Source organism: Corylus avellana, chromosome 8 (genome assembly GCF_965113065.1).
Source record: "Corylus avellana chromosome 8, dhCorAvel1.hap1.2, whole genome shotgun sequence".
NCBI classification, from domain to species: domain Eukaryota; kingdom Viridiplantae; phylum Streptophyta; class Magnoliopsida; order Fagales; family Betulaceae; genus Corylus; species Corylus avellana.
In genome coordinates, this window is record NC_142497.1 from 13953688 (window position 1) to 13975957 (window position 22270).

The following is a 22270-nucleotide window of genomic DNA, read 5'->3' on the forward strand; positions in this document are numbered from 1 at the left end:
ACAACTTAGTATACACTCATGCTAAATCTTTTGAGAAAGAAAAGAATTAAAGTATACACCCTTGCCTAATTCGTTTCTTAGGAAAATCTATAGCTTAAGGAGTATACACCCATGCCCTTAGGTTGACAAACATTAAATATACCGGTATGATTGGCGCATTAGCATATTGTTATCTTAATTATTCTGATTAATGGTGGATATCAAAACCCTAATCCTTTTTAGTTTTAGTTTATCTTTTTATTTTATTTCTTTATTTTAATTCAATCATGACAATTGAATTTTATTTGTTAATTAAATAGGAAATTACTTCTAAACATAATTTATCAATCCTCGTGAGAATGATCTCATATTTGCCTGCTCTATTATCGATTGATCTTGTGCACTTGCAAGTAAAACGTATCAAGTATTTACCTATTAATTTAGGTGTGTATTTGGCACAAGAAGTTTTTGTTGTGCCAAATACCCCGGCAACGGCAAACATTAATTAATCTTGATATGATTGGAACATTGGCATATTGTTATATTAAATGAGTATGATTAGTGGTGGATATCAAAGCCCTACCCTTCCATTTATCTTTATTTCTTTTTCAACATATCAATTTCGTGACAATCTTGATATTTAATTTAGAAAATCAATTATAAGCAAAATCAACAATCCTTGTGGGAATGATCTCGTATTAATTTGTCGCACTATATTATCGTTTAATCTTGTGCACTTGTGAGTTAAAACATACCAAATATTCGCCTATTAATTTAGGAGTATTCGGCACAACAATAGTATGAATTTCCTTATTAATTTATGATTGACCATTGTTATGCGGTTAGTGGTAAAATCAATCCTCTATTCTTTCTCTCATCACTAATATCTTTACTTTTATGTCTTTACTTTTATGCATTTAATTTAGTTATAAACAAAATCAAATCAATCTCATTTACATTAAGTTATATTTTATCTTAAAAAGCTTGATAACAACATCCTACAGTCCTTGAGGTTCAACACCCTCTATCCCTATCCGACAAGGATTCATTCTATTACGAGTGGTTCTTTTTATTATTGATATTTTTGGACACAAAAAGACTGCATTACTTGCTATTATGATTCACGAAGGCACCAATATTGCACTAGAGGTCCTTCGATACTTATGCTTAAGGGAGCTCATGGCAATTTCATAGGGTTCTTGATGACGGTGTACTATAATCAATGCAACACTGCCATGAAGGAATGGTTATACGGAGAAGAATTGTGTTGCTGCATAACCACTTGGTCATGTCCTCTCTCCTTTACGTACCCCTTACTTTCCACATTTCACATGTATTTATTTTAGCTATCTTCTTAAACACTATAATATTTGAAGAGGCATATTCATAAAGTGCACGTAGTGTTTTTCGAGTAAAATGTTTTCCGTTCATTTGGCACATATGAAAAATCACAAATTTTTATTTTATTTTATTTTATTTTTATTTTCATTCAATCATATTAACATATATAAATTAATTTGTACACACAACATATATATATATATATATATATATATATATTTTAAATTAACCTACAAATTTAAGTTCTGACGATGGTCCGGTAAATTACGGCGATTTGACAATAAAAAGCTCAAACTCACGCGAAAAATTATTTACAATTTTTTAAAAAAAAATGAAATCATTTTACGGAACTAAAGAACCTTTTTCGGTCAAACCGCAATATTTTCGGTAGGCTATTATTTTTCATTGCATCAAATATCAATATATATATATATATATATATATATTTTTTCAAAAATTATTTTATGCCAAAATAAAGGAAGTCTTAGATTATATAATTTTGTTTTATTTCGTATACGGGAAAGGTGAGTGTGAGTTGAAAGATGTGTATGTAATGAGATTTTTAAACAAGTGCGATAGATTTGAAATATTGTCTGATTTTGAAAGTTGTAAAAGAATTAAACTAATTACTTAATGGACATAAATTTCCTTCAAACTAGTCTGGAAAAAATATTCTCCAACCTATTTAAAATAGGAGTAATTCTAAATGGCCTACTTGTGTCCTACTAAAAATGATGTGGCTATTAAAATCACTCTTGGATCAAAACTCAATAATGATCAACCAAAAGCTCAATGGTGAATTTAATAGTCACATCATTCTTAGTAGGACACAAGTAAGATACAAGTAGGCTTCCTAGAATTACTCTTAAAATAGTGCAAGTGTTTATAAACATTTAAAACGCACATTAAATTCTTAACGTCATTAATAGCAATTTACTAACTTAAACTAAATTTAATATGCGTTTTAAATGTTTATAGACATTTTACACTATTTTAAATGGGTTAGAAAATATTTTCTGCAAACTGATTTAGAGGAAATTTATGTCCTTAGTGAAATGAGAATTGATCATTTTTACACCATCATGATTATTGATTTTAAGAGAGTCAGTGTACATTAATTATGGTGGCAAACTTTATTATTGACAACAAAGTAGGGTCTTAAATGCACATTAGAGGGTGGCTGTATTAATATATGAAAAATTAGGTTCAAATGAAGCAAGAGCCTCATCAACACAAGTAATACATTAATTTGTCCATTTCTATTTGCAGTACCCAAAGCAAATTAATACCATTGGCCTTCCTAATAAGCATCTGAACTTACTAACCGTTGGATTCAACCCTGCTTTTTCCAAGTTCCCAATCCAATGGCTCTCGTCACCACTAGCGTTACGTAAAAACATTTAAGATTTGAAGGCGCATGTCAAACTGAATACACACAGATTTCCCCTAACAGAAAGTGTCAGTTTCAATTATGCAAAAACAAACAACATTTAAAACTCTCTCTCTCTCTCCATTTCATTCTATTTAGTGTAAAATAATACTGTAAATTTTGTCTTTCAAAATAATATTACTTCTCATTTTACACCGAGAAGAGAGGCGTTACTCATATTATATAGAGAAAGCCTAAAAGTCCTGTTTTTGAAAGAAAATGAATTTGGAAATGACACTCTCTAGCACCTCAATCAAGCAACCCAAACCCAAATCTGAAACCACCGCCCAATCCTCAAGCGTCCCAAAAGCAAAAGACCGCCATTCCAAGGTAAATGGCCGAGACCGCCGTATCCGGTTGCCGCCATTATGTGCTGCCCGTGTGTTCCAGCTTACTCGTGAGCTCGGTTACAAAACCGACGGCGAGACCATAGAATGGCTCTTACGCCAGGCCGAGCCATCCATTGTCGCTGCCACGGGAAATGGTGTCGTTTCCACTACTTCCACCTATCCGCGTTTAGGTATCTCGGACTTTCCTTGCAAGGCTCAGACTCGCGTGCATGAAAATAAGTTAGTGTTTTCAAGGCCTGAGCCAGTGTTGCCGCCTTTTGAATTTGATTTGATTGCAAACTTTGATTTAGAATTTTCTGCCAATGAGATCGCCATGTTGCAATCGGTAACAGAGATTGAGGAGAAAGATCAAAAGTAAGAGTGCTTATTGAAAATTTATTTTACACCTCAATGTACTTCTTAACTTGTAGTTTATCGCTAATTATGTAAAACTTGATTCATCTTTCTTCCTTCCTTTTTTTTGTTGTTTTTTTCTTCTTGGGGGTGGGTTGGGTTGAGAAAGATCAAAAGAAGCTTCATTTCTGGTTGGAAAGAAAAATCGATTCAAATGTTATACAACATATATTTTATTTTTAATTTTTCACAAGATTTCAACAATAACACGTGTGAAGATTTTAGAATAAGTTTCATTCATTTAGTCCTTGTTACATATACGGCGTAATTTTCGGTTCATTAAGGGTTGAGTTGCCACTCGAATCCCCTTAAGGTTTATTAATTTTTGTCAAAATGTATATATCCGCTTACTCTACAATAGACAAAGTTTTCCTCCAAACTGGATTAGATGAACTTCTTTCAATCTAGTCTATAAAATTAACACGTGTCTTTTTTTTTAATAACATGTGATATGCACATGAATTTTTAATATTATTTATTCTAACTTTGTCCTTGCTAGTAAAAAAATATGTGCATCTCACATATTCAAATGACACATGTTAATTTATAGATTGAGTTAGAGGAAGTTTTTCCAACCCAATTTGGAGGAAAACTCTATCCCTCTACAATGTGCATGTGTGATTTCATATAATTTTTGTTATTTATTTGAATGAAAATGGACAAAGTCTTATATTTAAAATCTTTGTAAACTCATGTCTTGAATTAGCCAAATTAAAAAACTACGGTCTAAAAAATAAAATTCAAAAAGACGTAGAAAAGTTGTAGAACATTTCCATCTTTTGGGGTGTTATGATGGTAAAAAATTTAAAAGTTAAATACTTTTTTGCCCCTTATGGTTTAACAACTTTATTTGTTGGTCCCTCAGTTTCATTTTGTACCACATATGGTATCTCGAGAATGGTTAAAAATGGAGATGGTACCTCCATTTAACTTTCGTCCAAAGTTTGACAAAAATCCACGTTAACACCCCTAAAAAAGCAACATGTGTCCATATACTTAAATAAAGGCTAAAGTCCACCTACTCCCTCAAACTACCACTCAATTGATAATGTCCCCTCCAAACCTTCAATTGTGACAATATCTCCCATAAACTACCAAAACATTATCAATGTCCTACAATGCTAGTAAAAAGATAAAAATATCCCTATGTATTTCTCACTAAGATAAAAATACCCCTATAAATTCGAGAAAAAAATAATAATTTTTTTTAAAAAAAATAATAATAAAAAAGAAAAAATTTTAATAAAAAAATAATTTATTTATAAAAAATAAAAAATTAAAAAAAAAAAAACGATTTTTTTTTAAATGAAAATTTTAATTTTTTTCAAATGGAAATTTTTATTTTAAAAAAGTACAATTTTTTTTTAAAAAAAATCTGATTTAAAAAATGAAAAATTTTATTTTTGTAAAAGTAAATTCCATTTCTTTTAAACGGAAGTTTTTATTTTAAAAAAATTATAAAATAAAACGAAAAACGAACATTTTTAATTTTTATAAAACAAAAATCGAATTTTTTTTAATTTTTTTCTTATAAAAATGAATTTTTATTATTATTAAATTTGGCCCCTCCTTAGATTTTTTTTTTTTTTTTTTCTATATAAGTTTTAGTATTTTTTTTTTAAAAAAAAAAAAAATTACTAAGGGTAGTTTCTCATTTGGGGATATTGACGATGTTTTGGTAGTTTGCGGATATTATCAATTAGATGGTAGTTTGAGGGGGATATGTGGACATTGTCAACTGAGGAAAAAAAAAAAAAAAAATGAAAAGAAAAGAAAAAATGGTGGCTCGAGCCTCCCCATTTTGCCCTAAGGGGTGGCCGGCCACCCCCATGGGGTTGGCTGGAGCCACATTTGGCCAGTTCCCCAACTTGTGGCCGAAACCACCCCCAACGCTATTGGGAGTGGAAAAGTTTTCTTCCAAATTAGATTGGAGTAATTTCCTTCAACCGAACCTATAAAAATGACATATGTCCCATGAATATGTGAGATGCACATGCTTTTTTAATAGTTGGGACAAAGTTTAAATAAATTTTATTAAAAACTACATGTTATTAAAAAAAAATTGACGCATGTCACTTTTATAGACTATATTGAAGGAGAGTGGCTCGGCCACCACAATTTGGCTTGGCATTGTTTCGGCCACCTCCAAAAGGCCAATTAAAAAAAGAAATTTTTAGGGTTGGCCTTTGAGGGTGGCCGAACCACCCCAAGCCAAACGGAGGCGGCCATTTTGCAAGTTTGGGGGTTGTTCGGCCACCCCCAAACCGGCTAGAGGTAGCTCCCGCCACCCCTTAGGGCAAAATAGGGGTGGGTGGCTCAAACCACAAATTTTCTCTTTTTTCATTTTTTTATTTTTTATTTTATTTTTAATTAGGTATATGAACACATGTCAATTTTTTAAGGATGATGACATGAATTTCCGTCAATTTTTGGACAGAAGTTAGACGGAGGTACCATCTCTGTTTTTAAGGATTATTATCTATTATCAAAATGAAATCGAAGAGTCAAAAAAATAAAGGTGTTAAACCAAAAAAAAAAAAAAAAACTAAAAGGTACTTGACCCAAAACTAAAAATGTTGTGGTTTTGGGGAATAATCAAACTCGAAAACGGACCCGATCAACCAATCAAGTCGAAAGCCAAGCTATAGCACTCAATTGGGCATTTTGATGGATGGTTATCAGTTGGGTGGGCGAATCCCAATTATTAACATTGTCGGCTCAGCAACAAACATCATCCAGGAATGTGTTGATTATTAAGTAATGCAATCAAGACAAGCCATTGTATTATTTATAAGGGGAGAGGCTTACATACAGTTCTTTTAAACTACCGCAATCTGCGGTAGTTTAAAAGAACGGCTCAGATTTTCCTAAGGGTTAAAGAACCCAAAACTACAGTGATTTTTTTTATAAAAAAAAAAAAATTGACGGCAAGGAAGATGCCGTTAATACTCCCCAGCCAAACGTTATCTCCCTCTTCCCCAAAACTTCTGTGAGTTCTGTCTCTCTGTTCTCTGGTGTGCTATGGGTAGAAAAGCCCAAAATCGACAAAATCTCCAGCCTCTCGGTGCTTGTTGACGAAGATGCCCGTTAACTCGCATCTCTCTCGTCTCCAAAACTTCTCTGAATTCTCTCTCTTTCTGTTCTCTGGTGCTCTATGGGTAGAAAAACCCAAAATCGATGAAATCTTCAGCCTCTCGATGCTTGTCGACGCCGGCAGCCCTTAAACGACGGTGACCTTTCTTATGCTTCCAATCCCGTTGTCGCTATGGGTAGAAAACCCCAATATTGATAGACCTGGGATTTCTTAGGGATTGTGGCGCAACAACTCTACCCAAAAATGGAGTCCTCGCCTCTGCCCAGAAGTCTGCAATGTTGGCCAGTCGTGCAATAAGCCAATAAGGTGCACAGTGAAGAGCGCAATGGGAGATGGGCCACACTGTTTTGGTTGATTTTGGCATGTCTTGCCATTATGAATGATGATGGTGCATTGGAAATTTGGTTTTGTTTGCAGCGCCAGACAGAGCCTTCGTCCTCATTTCATTTAGGACTTCAAACAAACACCCCATGTCCTACTCTTTCCTTCCTACTCTCTTTTCATTTTCAAAATTCAAATTTTCAATCAACTCCCTGTGTGAGTGTGACCCATTAGTTTGAATTTGCAGCTGCCTAGCAGTAGCAAATATCTGTGTGTGATGCATTTTTGGTCAAAATTAGGCTGCTCCGAAAGAGCTCTAATTAGGAAGTCTGCAATGTTGGCCGCGATGCATCCGGTGAGATTGATGTGCATTGCGAATTTTATGTTTTTGGGCCATTTTATGGTTGTTTTTTTTAAAAAAAATTTTTTTGTCATTTTGAGTTGTAAAGAAATTCAATTAATTCCATAAATATGTTAATTGTAATTTGGCACATTCCCTGGATTATGATAAATTTTCTAGAATTGTTGTTGGCATGTATGACTACTTCTGGTTCTTTCAGATATAGTTAGACCAAGTTTGGTTGTAAAGATGAATTTGCCCACACAATTTGTGCACTTCAATTATATTTCAGGTTGCAAACTGAATCCGGAAGCATGAGGAAGCACCTCCTACCGTTGCATATCACTGGTTGGATTACTAAGTGTTAAACAAGAATGACTTTAGTGCATCACTCTTCTTCTTTTTTTCTTTTTCGTTTTTATTTTTTATTTTTTATTATTATTTTTTTTTGTAACAGTGCATCACTTTAAAGTTCACACTAAGAAGGAAAATAACTCTAAACATAAAATGATCATAATTTCTGTCATAGAGAAATAATGTTGTAGTTTTAGAATTGGAACTATTAGCTAGTACTGACCATTCTTGAAATTACACTGACAAAATGAGCTCTAACTTAACAACAGACCATTCTTGAAATTTCAAAAAGAAATAAACCAACCTCAAAAGCTCTACACTGACAAAAAGAGCTATACCTTAACACCAACTAATGGTTAGGGAAAAAAATTCACCAACCTCAAAAACTCTACCCATGTTGCAATCCATTACAAATTACAAAAAGAGCTCTACACCAACAAAAAGAGCGAGCTCTACCTTAACACCAACTAATGGCTAGGAAAAAAAATTCAGCAGAGTCATGTCATGGATGTCCAAACTTGTAAGGAGAGTTGAACTACTCGCAATATCCTGCAATTTTTCAAATGAATTAATAATTACAATAGTTATTAGCACCAACATTATATATGCCTTGAATAAACATTCAAATAAAATCAATTGAAATGAAAGAAAGACATAAGAAAAAAAGGTGAATATCGGTACCTGGTTTGAATGACAATATGACAAAGGATTAGAACTATCCACTCTATGCATCGATGAAGTTGTACACTGACCCTATTTTAGTTACACACTCATTAATAAATGAAACTCATATTAAATAAGTACGTAACATGTATAAATGTGAAACATAATATAAAGTTTATAAATGTGAAACTTAACATAAAGTTGTAAGACTTACATGTATATACTGATTTGCTTGTGGGGGAAGATTGTTGATACTTTTCTTCTTTTTTTTAGCTACTTCAGTACAACTTTTAATTCGACGTCTTCCCTTGCAACCTTGCATCTTTTTTATGCCTTTAGCACTTGTGATTGCCATCTCATCTAATGGATTTTCTTCAGAATTTTCAACTTGGCTAGGATCAAACTTCTTTCTCATTACATCTTCAATCTTTTTGCTTAACTCAGCATAGTTTTCCAATGCTATATTGTATGCTTCTTCACATTCAGCTGCTCGACTGATAAGCTTGACATACATGGGGCACAAAGACCTATATCGATTTGTGACTTCTAAATTAGTGTCTATTATTATTTCATGTCCATTGAAGTCTTGCACGATCTCATTCCTTGCATTTTTGGTCCACCTCTTAAGGATGTACTTCTCTGGAAGTACCTTGATATTCATAACATCAAGAATTTTTAAAGCATGACCACACAAAATTCCACATCTCTCAAACTTTCTACAACTACATGAAACATTGTTTTCTAAAGAATTCCAAATGACTCTACGATCCTGAGGCTTATCATAAAATGACACTATATATTCATGAGATGAGTTTCTTTCCACATGCTCCTTAACATAAGCTCCTTGGAACTCTTCATATTGCTTTTGAAACTTCAAAAATGGTCGAGAAGTATAAATCTTTGCTGCTTCTACCAACATAGGTGATGACATCTTAATTTTTGGTAACTTCTGTCTTAAGTTATACTCCGCCAACAATTCCTTGTAACGCTTATCATTAAGTAATCTTTCAAAATGTGTGAAGAACTTTACAATATCATAATCTGACTGTAAATAATTCTTCAACCCAGAGTTCAAACTTTCACTTAATTGTGTAGAATTTATTCCTGCAGAAAAAGACATCTTGACATATGCTTTAGCCCATTTCTCTTTCACTTCAAATAAACGTTGTAGCCAAGAATTTTCACGTACATTGTACTTATGAAGCATAGCATCCCAAGCAATGAGCAACTCATCTTTATCTTCCCAAACTTTAAAACATGCATGGAGATCACTTTTAAACCCATTCTCATTTCTTAACAAATGACCAATATGTTTCAAAGCATTTTGCATTAAATGCCACGTACACAATCGATGGTAAGTATTAGGCATCACCAATGATATAGCTTTTGCCATTGCAGGATCTTGATCGGTAAAGATTGTATTTGGCTTTTTCCCCGACATTGACTCAAAGAAAGTTTCAAACAACCATCGGAAGGACTCTATAGTTTCATCGTACAAAAGTGCAGCCCCAAATATCACAACCTCTCTATGATGATTAAACCCAACAAACATTGCAAGCGGTCGATACTCCTTATTAGTTCTATATGTCGTATCAAAAGAAACTACATCACCAAATAACTTATAATCAATAATCATTTGCGCATCTGCCCAAAAAATATTTGTTATCTGTTCTTCTGCATCCAATTGTAATGCATAATAAAATGAGAAATTCTCTCGCTTTTTCTTTTCAAAGTATTTAAGTAAACCTCCTAACTCGCCATATTTCAACTCTCGTTGTCGTTTACTGTGAAGGTAATTCTTTTGATCTTGCTTGGTGTAACCAAGAACATCTCTTCCACCGGCTTGCCTACCCATAAGCTCATACGAATCTTTCAATTTTATACCACTATCTTCAGCCAAATCGATTTCCAATGCGTGTACTTGTGAGATCTTCCTTTGTGATGGCATCATGTGAGCACATTGTGAAACATGAAGAGCATGATTATGATTGAGTTCAAAACTATGTATATAATATTTTTCATTATTCTTACCAAGTCGAATTTTCATATGTGCTTGGCAACCTGTCCTTGTTTCAGCTCGCTCATGTGTTTTTTGACCATCTCTCTCCCATTCAACTTTAAATCCTTGTTTACAGCATACAAATTGTCTTGAAGTCACCACACCATCTACCTTTCTTTTATTACACCAATCTTTACGAATACTAAATCCACAATCTCGTCCATACTCATTATAAAAGTCGTATGCCTCTTGTTCTGAACCAAACTCAATGCCTACCTTTGGCATATAATCTGTAACCACATTTTGATCAATGTTCTTGTTCGTCTCTTCCGTGTAACTATTCGAAAAATAAATCACAAACCATAGTCATTATGAGTCTTATAGTCATTGTATGCATATTTTATAGTCATTGTAATCACAAACCATAGTCATTGTGTGTTGCAAAATATCTCAAAAAACAAATCCATTGCGAGTATTATAGTCATAGTATGCATGTTTAAAAAAAAAAAAAAAAAAACCGATAAAAACTAATCTTTCACCCAAATACTGAATCTCTGGTAAAAAAAAAAAAAAAAAAAAAACAAATACAACCCTTCCATAGGAAAAAGTAAATGAATCTTTTGTAGAACGTATATATATGACACAGGAAAAAAAAAAAAAAAAAAAAAAAAAAAAAAAAAAAGAGAATCTTTTGTAAAAAATAAATAATAATAAAATACATCTCATAAAAAAATTCTAAAATGAAGAAAATTATACACAACATGACGACAAATACTAACCTGTCAGGAGAGTGATTGACTACCTCTGTACTTGGAAAGAAAGAGTTCAAGGTCATGGCTTTTGGAGTCTTCAGTAGGGCCGGCGTTGATTAAAAATTTTTTGGGTTTTCTACCTTTAGAGAAGAGAGATAACGTTTGGCTGGGGAGTATTAACGGCATCTTCCTTGCCGTCAATTTTTTTTTTTTTATAAAAAAAATCACTGCAGTTTTGGGTTCTTTAACCCTTAGGAAAATCTGAGCCATTCTTTTAAACTACCGCAGATTGCGGTAGTTTAAAAGAACTGTATGTAAGCCTCTCCCATTTATAAGAATAATGTTAGGAACTATCTTTTTATCCTTCTAAAGCTGATATGACTTTTAAAATCACAATTAAATTGTAGATAAATCATACTTAAATTTTGATCCAATGGTGATTTTGAAAGCAACATCAACTTTAGGAAGATAAAAAGATAGTCTCTAACATTATTCATTTATAAATGCTAAAAATGGTCGTGGGACAGAAGAGATGGGGGTAAAATGGTGAAAAGCTCAACCTGCAATAAATAATTTAGATAATCACACGCAGACAGCATGAACTTTTTTTTTTTTTTTTTTTAATTGAATAAGGGAAAAAAGGCTATAGGGAAGGATCTTTACCACTCTTGATCCAAATGGAAGAAAGAATAGAAGATCCTGTGAGAATGTTTCCAAAAACAAGATTGAAAGCGACCCATTTATCTAAATCATGTGTACAGTAATTGACACATCTAGATACTTTCGACAGCATGAACATTATTAAGCAAAGCCAACCTTGTTGCAGTAAACACCAATTAGTTTCAAGTTCTTAAAAGGGTTTTCTTTCATTTTTAGTCATTCTTAATAAAAATGCCAGCAATATGCCTTTTAAGGTAATTACCAAGATCCAAACCATACATGTGACCTCAAAAAATGGCACATGCAAGCTATGAAAACTTGTGCACAAGTTGGAACAGCGTCGACAAAAAAACAGATTGCAGAATCTATCTAAGCGCAACTGCCCAGGGTAACAAGCTGAAAGGAAGAGTTTTACATCAGACATTAATCGTTTGAGAGAATGCGGTCGGTCCACAATCACATGAAAGGAGATGTACACAACGAGGCCTAAGCATAGCAGTAGTTGTGCCTTTTGGTATCCACTCTGAAAGGAACCCAGCCAAAAATGCTATGAGAGAGCTGTACAAATCTTTAGTATTGGTTAATAAAATATAACAGACGAAAGACGAAGTCTATTATTACCATTCAATCTTGATCCAGTGACTCCAAATGCTTATTTCTAAACATCCCCCTTCTTTTCTTCTTCTTAATCACAGATGCTGGCACGTCTGTATCAAACCACATACATCATATACAAAGCATTACTGAATTTAAGAACATTGCAAAAGAGTAGAAAATGGCTAATCCTGAAAGATGATTTTATCTGAAAACAATCTTGATGGGACTGATAAACCCAATCACTAGTACCAAACAGTCAACAACCCACGAATTAAGCCTGCTATAATCCCATGCATTGGTATATGACACGAAACACGCAACAACTCTATAAAGCTTTAGGGTACAACTTGCAATGGCAACATCAATCTTATTTATTTTACTAACCATCTGGGGCTGCCTAGAAGAAGGTATATTCAACTTGTCCAAACGAATCCAAATATAGGCCCCCACATTGGTATATGAGCTGAATCTGCTAGAGATATAAAAGCCTATATATTCTTCTGTTTATCCTGTACAGTGCTAGAAAGCGGGACAAATCTAAAGATAAACCCAAATCAAAAATCATCATTAGATTGGGTGCACAGAATTATGTGAAGTAAGGCATTCTAGGAGAATTATGAAGAGGGTTTCATACAACTGCAAGCTTCTGATATGAATTTATGCTCTATTTCATTTAGTGAGAGAAAGCGTCAAAACAAACAGTATTTGGTTTTCTTGAGGCTATGGTACATATCTAGATCCTTGTCTTAATTCATGTAAAGGACATACTCAATATTTGAGTTCTGGTGGTCTTTTTTAATATAAATAAAAACATGTTTTTCAAAATTTTATTAGGAGGACATTTAGATTAAATACTACTTAAACCTAAGTAATAGCAGACCATTGAAAATATTGACAGTTTGTGTGATAAGCTAGGGTGTTAAACCAGTCCTCCCCATGGCGGATGCAAGTTTTCAATAACTCTGCCTTCAAGGTATTAGATTAATCTTCAACCTTTATCTTTTTATTTTCCTCTCTCTTTATTTCCTTTTGTTTTTCATAATTCTTTTCAATATTGTTTCATTTATTTACTTCCAACAAAAGAGTTGGCTGTCATCTCCCTTGGCAGCCAATTCACAGCTAACCTAACCAAAAAGTTCTTTCTTTCATTCTAATTAAATCTATGGATGCCCAGAAATAAATAAATTAAATCTATGGACATTTCAGGATTTGGGTTATCAGGTGTTTAAAGTTTTCCTCAAAAACCAATAGGGCACTGTAATCATTTCCGTGGTTTGGCCCTCTAAAATCACGTTCAACATATATGACCCTAATGCAACATTGAAAAAGTTGTAGTTTCCCAACAAAACCCAACTGCTTGTTCAGAGCATAGACCAACAGGACCTGATAGTTGGGATTAATCTCGTTACTTAAGTAGCATATACCAACTTGCATCCAGTAGAACAATTTCAATATTTCCAGTTTATTCATAAATAATGTCTAGGAAATGGAAAATATAAAACTAATAGATGTGGATGTTTACCTCCTTCAGGGTATATTGAGTTGTAGTGCACCTCTGCCCAAAAGCTCAAATAAATTACTGCAAAAAAAGTTCATCCTCATTTCATTGCACATTATAAAGAACCAAGGTTAAGAAAGAAAGAGACACACTTCTTTTCTTTTCTTTCCGGCATTTGGCAATACTAAATTGAAACTAATATATAAAAAATGGAGAAAAGAAAAACACAAGAAAATGGCTCAGACGAATTGGTTGCCATTGAACTTAAACTCAAGAATTGATAAATTTGGGAGAAAGTACAAGGCACGTCAATCAAACCAAGAACTGGTTTGTGGAATTGGATATGATTTTCTGTTTTATCTACCATTATACAGACTGGAAGTTAAGTTTTTATGAGTTAAGAAGCCTCTCCAGAAATGACTTCCATTTTGATAAATGGAGCATAAACACATCCAAGTCCTTTACAATTTGCATTCTTTTAGCGAATATATAAGTTAAAAGTAGATATCTTTCTTTTATCTACCAAAATGGCTGCATATAATAAAAATACATGAATGAAGAATACAAGTTCACAAGTAAAAGGCATAGGTCATTAAGTACATATATCCCATTAGGGTGAATATGAACCACAAATATGGATGAGGTAAGGCAAATCACAAACGCAAAGCTAGTGTTTCAATCTAGGGGTGAAAAACTTTGTTTTACCTTGATACCAAAGCCTACCCATGGACTCCAGGGCAATTGCAGCCCTCACTATAATAATACAAACCAATGCTCATTTTGGTGAATCGCATGAAAACAAACTCCTCTCTCTCTCAAGAAAGAGAGCAAAAAGAAACAACGGGTGCCCGTGCCTCACAGCCTCCTAAAGAAGCCAACCTCTTCCTTCTTGTAAGCTCTGATTCTCAACATTCTTTTCTTTCTCTTTTTCTTTTTGGAGAAAATAAATAATATAAAAATGAGAAAATATTTAATACATCTCTTCTACATTTTTGATTGCTAAGAAATTATAAGAAAAAATATTAAATTCTCTCTCTCTCTGAATTTCTAAAGGTATGCCTTGCATTTTTGTGAAAATATTTAAATAATATCACTCTTGGAATATTGGAATTTATGATCATCAACTAGATGGTTATATGAAATTTATAAATATTACATAGTTAATAGACTATATGACCCTAACTAGTACAACTTTGAATTTTTTAGAATTTACAATTTTCATAATGATTCATGAGTCATGTTCTTTGCTTCTTATTTTGAAAACATAGGTTGAAGCATGGCAAGACAACAACTATGAAGTCATTTTTCAAACCAAAAAAAAAAAAAAAAAATTATCTTGAAAACTTTGTACAATTGAACTGTAAAGTTGACTAGATAAATGTGTGTGTGCTAGAGTTAAATTATAATTTTTGGACATGGATAGTAGTATAAAACATATGCTTTTGTGTAAAAAATTGAAAATTTAGTCATAAATCAATGGTTAGAAAACACTTTTCCTTTTCAGATTTTTGTTTTAAAGTTATATCTATCCAGCTTCCATAATACATTTCAAAAGCATTTTTCCTCTTGCTTTTTTTTTTTTTTTTTTTTTTTGTGTGGTTGGGGGTGGGGTGGGGGGTCACCATAGGAACATTATAGGCACTGACATGCATACAGCTATAATACCATAAACAATTTACATATTTTTGTACTTCAAATACATCACCACTAGATGAAGCACCTTGGGGAGAAAAATTTGTTGTAAAAGATATTAAAAAGTAGCATTAGATATATAAATTAGTTGCAGCGCATATTATCGTTAAAACAATGCACCAATATAGATTTATTCCTAGTTTCTATCACTTGCAGTTGGAAGTTGATAACTCTTTGAAAAGTACCTCGCTTTGACCTCTCAACATTAGGAAGAATTTCAATGTAGCAGGTGTCCTTGAAAGATGTTATCACAAATATTTTGACACCATACTGCAAGTAGATCACTGAGTGCATTAAACAGAAGAAATATACACTCAAAAGTGAGCACTAGGCCCATAATAGAAATTCTTGTATGTCCAAAAGCAATATAAGCCCATTAGATACTTGATGCATTCAACATTTGATGGAATTAATTATAGAGAGTGTATGATTTCACCTAATCAAGCAAAACATGTGGAATTTGTATGGAATGGACAGATAGTATTTCACATATACAGCAAGCCCGACAAGGCAAATCAACTTCCAAAACAAACCCAAGTGCAAGGTTATAAGATCAAGTCTGATAAGAGGCTTCTATCACCCACCAGAGGTGATTTCCTCATATGCGCTTTGGGTGCAGCATCCTGAACAAGAATACATTTAGTTTTAACAGCTGACCAGAAAAGGGATTGAACTACTCCAACCCCCTCTTCCCCACCCCAACCTGACCACCAAAGATGTTTAAAAAAATGTGGAGTTTAAGATCGATGGCTTAGACAAAATGATCGAGAGCAGGGTTTGAGATCAATGCCTCATAATTAGGTTATAATGCTCCTTCAAAAACTCACCTATAAATAGCCGTCATAAATGCAGAAGCAATGCACAATAAAAATGGCGACCATTGATCTAAAGCCATTTGAGACCCAATTTTAACACTTTGCAATATTGATTTCCAATAAAGTTGACAGAACAAAAGTAAAACAATGCAAGCTAAATCAATTGTAATATTTATACAGGAAAACAAAGACGAAAAGGAAGAAAAAGTGTCAGTAAAGCATACCAAATCTGCAGCAGCCTGTAAAGTGACATGATCACCCCATTCACCACTCCTATTTTCATCCAAATGATAGCGAATGCAATGTCAAAATATACCCCAAAATTAACTTATTAGGTCAACTAAAAGAAGTAGAAAAGTACTTGGACATCTTCTCCAAATAGTCACCATAAGCCATGGGAACATATCCCTCATATATATCCGGGTGAGAGTTTAGCTGATCATTCAAAATATTGCAATGAAATACACATCACAACAATAACTGCACCTAATAAACTCTAACTCATGGTTCAAAACAAATATTCGGACCATAATGCAGGAAAAGATGGCTAACCTGATTTATAACTTGCTCTCTCACAAAGTTGTGGTGCTCAGGAGTTCGATAAAATTGATCTGATATAGCACGAAACTGGGAATATAATGGAACTAATGAGGCACGTGAAGTTATCAAGTAGAATAGAGAGTTCAGCTTTCACTACAATAGGCTTAAAATGAACCACAGATTTGGCCTATGTAAAATCAAGAGTACTGTATTTTGGTAGACATGCATTGTTCTGAAATATTACTGGTTAAATTTAATTAATAAACCACCAATGGGGCTGATGATCCTAGAAGTGAATCGTAAACATAATCTAAGTTAATCAACCACCTTAAGGACATAGTTAGGTGGATAAAAATGACAGCAAAGTAGAAACTATAACCAGTCCTCATTTAAAGCCATGGGAACAAAACCATATAACATTTCATACAGATATGAACTGCGGTTCATATGAAAGCAATAAGAAAATTTTCAAATTCCTTGCTTTTGCCAAATTAGGACCCTTATTAGTCATAGTTTCCTACAAATTAGTCATTCCTGTCAATTTTTTGACAAAACTTCAGCCAGATGTCATGTTTCCCATGTAAGACCAATAGCATAAGGCCACGTGTGTAATGCGTAACATGTCAGATTTAAAAACAAATTTCAAAAACAATATCATTTATATCCCAAAAAAAAAAAAAAAAAAATAGAGAGAAGAAAGAAAAATGAATAGAGAGGGTGGGAGTGAACGCCGCCGCCCCCCCCCCCGGGGGCCGCAACTCCACAAAGGGAGGGTCTCCGAGCGTGGATCTCCACCCCCAACTGCCTCCCTTTGAGAGAGTGAAGGGGTCCACCCCCTCTAAACTCAAGGAATTTTCAGTGAATTCCCATTTTTATATCATGAAACCTTCCCGAGAAACCTTTGATTTCCTCTGTAACCACAAAGTCCAACAGCTTATATCATTCAGGATTTTACACTCATACGAACAAGAATAGTATAAAGGAAAAATCACTTCTTTTATAAGACTTAAAAGATAAATGCAATTAGTTTTTAGAATGCTTATTTGTAAAGTTATTGATGCTGATGAAAAAAAAAATCATCAATTTGTAATAAGAAATGTAAAAATACCAATAATCAGACCAATGATGAGAATGAGAGCAAAACAGAACTCAGAACATTAGCTTACATTTATCAAAAGCCCAATTGAAAGAATTAAGAATTCTTAATATTCTTGTATAAAAATTCAAAAATACTTGCAGAAAAAAATATATATATATAGAAGTTGAGAAATATAACTAACCATGTTACTTTCATAAGGCAATGTAAACAAAGGCTTCACTAATATCAGACATACATCACAACAACTTACAATCTACAGCATGCATACTATGAGCAGAACAAGCTAACCTGACAGTTACCATCTCCTTGAACTTTATGCTCAAATAAATCATACAACTGCAATCTACAAAGAAGAGAAGGGGGAAAATATTTCCAGCATCAAGTATTATAAATTAGTTTTGCATAGAAAATCCCATCTACAAAGCTAGACACAAGAAGCTTCTAAAAGTTCAGAAGAAAAAAAAAACAAAAAAAAAAAAAAAAGGAGGAAGAGAGAGACACAGAGAGGAGGGAAAATAAGAAGCAAGCATCCATATAACAAAGGCACAATACCTGTCAAGTAGCCTTTGATGATCTAATGTTGCTTCATCAACTGAAGGTATTTCCCCATTGATTCTTGGTACATGCTGCAACAAACATAAGACTTGGTATAAACTATAAACAGCCTGTTGAGTATGTCAATATCAATTGTCTATCTACGGGACCCAAAAAAACAAGAAGTTAAGTCACTATCAAGTAGTCAATGACTCCCCTGCGATTAAGAAAAAGAATAAAAAGTCTAAACACTTTCGAAAAGACGGAAGTTGATACATGCAATTCATCCAAGGAAAGGTCTAAACTTTTTTTTTGCTCCACTTAGGTAAATACAATTCACACAACCAAAAGGAATTAAATCTGTGACTCCTCTACAACCCTTATTTATGGGGAATGGAGATGCCATTTAATCTAAATAAATAAATATAACCTACGAGTCAACTGTCAACATTCTACAATATGGTCATTAAACTTAACAGATACACTACAACAGTGTAATACTATCCAGAGTCCTAAGTGAAATCAACACAATAAAACACCCACAACTGGTCAAACCTTAGTAGCTAAACTAAAATCTACATATGACGCCAAAAGACTCTTTACATAACATGAGGCACTAAATACATAATTCAAAATATCAGCAGTAGCATATGTTGAAAGGCTGATGAAGTCCTCAAATATTCTCAGGAGAAAAGGGCAAAATTAATACAATGCTTAGAACATTTTTGACGCTATACTTACAGGAACAGGAACCATCTGATTCAACCTTTTTCCCACTTCTCCATCAAGAGCATACTCATCTGTCAACTCTAATGAATATGAACACTCATCCCCACAGTAGGACTTTTGGTCAGGGCTTGAACATGAAGTAGAAGGTCCCGTATCATCAGCCTCTTCCTGGCCACACTCCTGCCCTAAAATTTATGACCAATATAAACACAAAACGCAACAGCGAGGCACACAACCTACTAAACTACGAAGGTACTTAGTTTAAAATTATTGAACTTAGCAATACCAGAGCCATAGTTTCCCATAGATTGACCAAGGCAACCTTGTGAGAAAGCAGATAGTTGCAAATGCTCCAATTCTTCATCTGAAGATCCCGGTGCTTCTGCAAGAGCAAGTTGCGATAGTTCTTCTTGAAGAGCTTGAGCAATAAGCTCATCATTTTCTACGTTGCTACATTCTGTATCATAATTATCTTCCTCTAAATACTGTCCATGATAATAATCCACGTCATCCGGCATAATTGTGCCATAATATCCACAACTAGAATATGGATCATTGTCAAATAGCTGAAGACCCCACCGAACAATGTCAGAATCTTGTTCATATGAAATCATTTGCACTACATACAAATTCTTAGCTCAGAATGTGTTTACTCCAGCCAAAAAGATCTAATCCCAGGAAAAATCTTGGTAATTAGAGCTTAAGAAAGCAATTTTACTTATTCAAAAGCAATGGTTAATCCGTCATAAGTTGCACCATCGACATCTTTGCTCTCTAAAACAAAATTATTTACGAACAGATTGTAAGATCCATATGCAATTCTCTTCTTTTTGGCGTCTCAGGAAAGACAAGATGATTTTTTATCTGCAGGAAGTAATCACACACACATTCAAAAATACTAATAAATTCAATCTTAAATCCAAAATGAAAGTATCTGTCAAACAGGAATGTCCATGAAGAAAATTGTATGAAAAATGAACTATATAATCTGTTTGCTCAAAGCAAGAGGTTCTAGGAAACCTTTATGATTGTGAAAAAGATGAGTACATCATATAGAGACCTGATCCTAAGCATTCCAAGATTTCATCAGGTGAAAAGTATTCAGCAAAATTACACAAGTTGATCGATTATAATCCATATATGCGCAATCGGGCATGCATGGTTATGTGCTTGCTTATACACATAAACCAAAAAAAAATTCACAATAGTTGGATTCATTGCAGCTAATGGATAATAATTTTAGATGAACTTTTGCAAATAATAAACATCATTAAGATGAAAAACACAGCCATATTACCTATCTATACGCACAAGTTCTACCGTATTAAAAAACATTAAGACACTATTAAGAAACGAAAAGCATTAGGAACCTTTTTTTTCAAGAGCAATAAAAAAAAATATATTAAAAAAATAAAAAATAAAAATAAACCGATAGGAACTTAAAACAGAAATATCATATACAGATCCGTGGGTTGAATGAACCACTAAAAGCAAATTACTGGTTCAGAAATTGAAATGGAGCTCTCGCATTTCTATCCCGACATGCCCTTATAAAAATTAAAATAAAAATAAAAGTACAAGCATAAACGACCTCCATTGCAAACGAAAATTGAAATGAAACAGAAACGAACAATTTTCAAAAAAAAAAATGCTTAAATAATTTCTCGCTTTTATTTCTTGTGAATGAGAAATGAAATCAATGCCAAACAGTGCCAGTTGAAAGTAACTTCTAACTAATCCTGAATAACCAAGAATCCAAAAAATCGAAAGAATAAAAAGATGAATTCCTTTTGCTTTTCCTTCCTACATTTTCTTGGGAAGCAAACAGAGCATTGCATTTCAGCAAACAAATCTTATTTCTTGTGAATGAGAAACGAAATCAATGCCAAACAGTGTCAGTTGAAAGTAACTTCCAACTAATCCTAATTAACCAAGAATCCAGAAAATCGAAAAAATAAAAAGATGAATTCCTTTTGCTTTTCCTTCCTACATTTTCTTGGGAAGCAAACAGAGCACTGCATTTCAGCAAACAAATCTTATTTCTTGTGAATGAGAAACGAAATCAATGCCAAACAGTGTCAGTTGAAAGTAACTTCCAATTAATCCTGAATAACCAAGAATCCAGAAAATCAAAAAAATAAAAAGATGAATTCCTTTCGCTTTTCCTCCCTACATTTTCTCGGGAAGCAAACAGAGCATTGCATTTCAGCAAACAAATCTTATTTCTTGTGAATGAGAAACGAAATCAATGCCAAACAGTGTCAGTTGAAAGAAACTTCCAATTAATCCTGAATAACCAAGAATCCAGAAAATCGAAAAAATAAAAAGATGAATTCCTTTCGCTTTTCGTTCCTACATTTTCTCGGGAAGCAAACAGAGCATTACATTTCAGCAAACAAATCTTATTTCTTGTGAATGAGAAACGAAATCAATCCCAAACAGTGTCAGTTGAAAGTAAGTTCCAACTCATCCTAAATAGCCAAGAATCCAGAAAATCGAAAAAATATAAAAGATACATTACTTTTACTATTCCTTCCTACATTTTCTCGGGAAGCAGACAGAGCAATACATTTCAGCAAACAAATCTTCAGCTCGACATGACATCGCAGTTAGAAAAAAAAAAAAAACCAAAAAAAAAAAAAAAAAGAAAAAGAAAAAGCTCATACCAATCGAATCTTAATAAATGAATAAAGCGATTCACCTTCGATCCGAATGGAATAACATCCGGAGCATGTTTCTGTCGATGATCGAGACAGAACGACAAAAGCTCCGAATTTCGATGAAATAATGATATAATTAGTTTTCTTTTTATAATAAATAAATTCAAGAATTTTGGTTTATCTGTATTTGGGAAAGCGGGTTCGAGACGCCACAGAATAATCACTAATGAGAACAAGGCGAGCAGCGACTAGTGAGTGAGTGAAACGGGCCAAAACCGGAAACTGACGAACGTCACGAGGTTTGGGTCAGTGTTTCAGAGGCTATAACTTGGGGGCCGAATCTTGAATGACACTGACGTTGACTCATTCACAAAAACACTAAACTCTTTTTTTTTATTATTTAAATTTAAATTACTATTACTCCAGCTCAT

The 22270-nt window shown here is 33.5% G+C and overlaps 3 protein-coding genes across 5 annotated transcripts; 1 reads left to right on the forward strand and 2 right to left on the reverse strand.

Annotated features, from left to right (window-relative positions):
• Positions 1-2980: 2980 nt before the first annotated feature.
• On the forward strand, positions 2981-3457 carry LOC132162955 (uncharacterized). The gene has a single exon (XM_059573163.2). It carries the CDS (start codon positions 2981-2983, stop codon positions 3455-3457), a length of 477 nt encoding a protein of 158 aa, XP_059429146.2.
• A 3187-nt stretch (positions 3458-6644) lies between these two features.
• On the reverse strand, positions 6645-11098 carry LOC132189231 (protein FAR1-RELATED SEQUENCE 5-like). Its single transcript, XM_088518766.1, has 3 exons — positions 11043-11098; positions 8479-10600; positions 6645-6755 (listed from the first exon to the last, which is right to left on the reverse strand). The coding sequence occupies exons 1-3, from the start codon at positions 11096-11098 to the stop codon at positions 6645-6647; spliced, it is 2289 nt and encodes a 762-aa protein (XP_088374892.1).
• A 943-nt stretch (positions 11099-12041) lies between these two features.
• LOC132162759 (OVARIAN TUMOR DOMAIN-containing deubiquitinating enzyme 12) lies at positions 12042-22125 on the reverse strand. 3 transcript variants are annotated; one of them, XM_059572985.2, is made up of 14 exons: positions 21881-22125; positions 19898-20043; positions 19466-19798; positions 19192-19364; positions 18469-18542; positions 18205-18259; positions 16830-16904; positions 16639-16712; positions 16502-16550; positions 16047-16085; positions 15648-15732; positions 13795-13851; positions 12297-12382; positions 12042-12198 (listed from the first exon to the last, which is right to left on the reverse strand). In XM_059572985.2, coding segments are annotated over exons 2-13 (1098 nt in total). In that variant the 5' UTR covers positions 19899-20043; positions 21881-22125; the 3' UTR covers positions 12042-12198; positions 12297-12299. The 3 variants fall into 3 exon arrangements, with proteins under 3 accessions (XP_059428968.1, XP_059428969.1, XP_059428970.1); XM_059572986.2 differs by having other exon boundaries at positions 21846-22125; XM_059572987.2 differs by lacking the exon at positions 16047-16085 and having other exon boundaries at positions 21881-22122.
• Between the last annotated feature and the right edge of the window lie 145 nt (positions 22126-22270).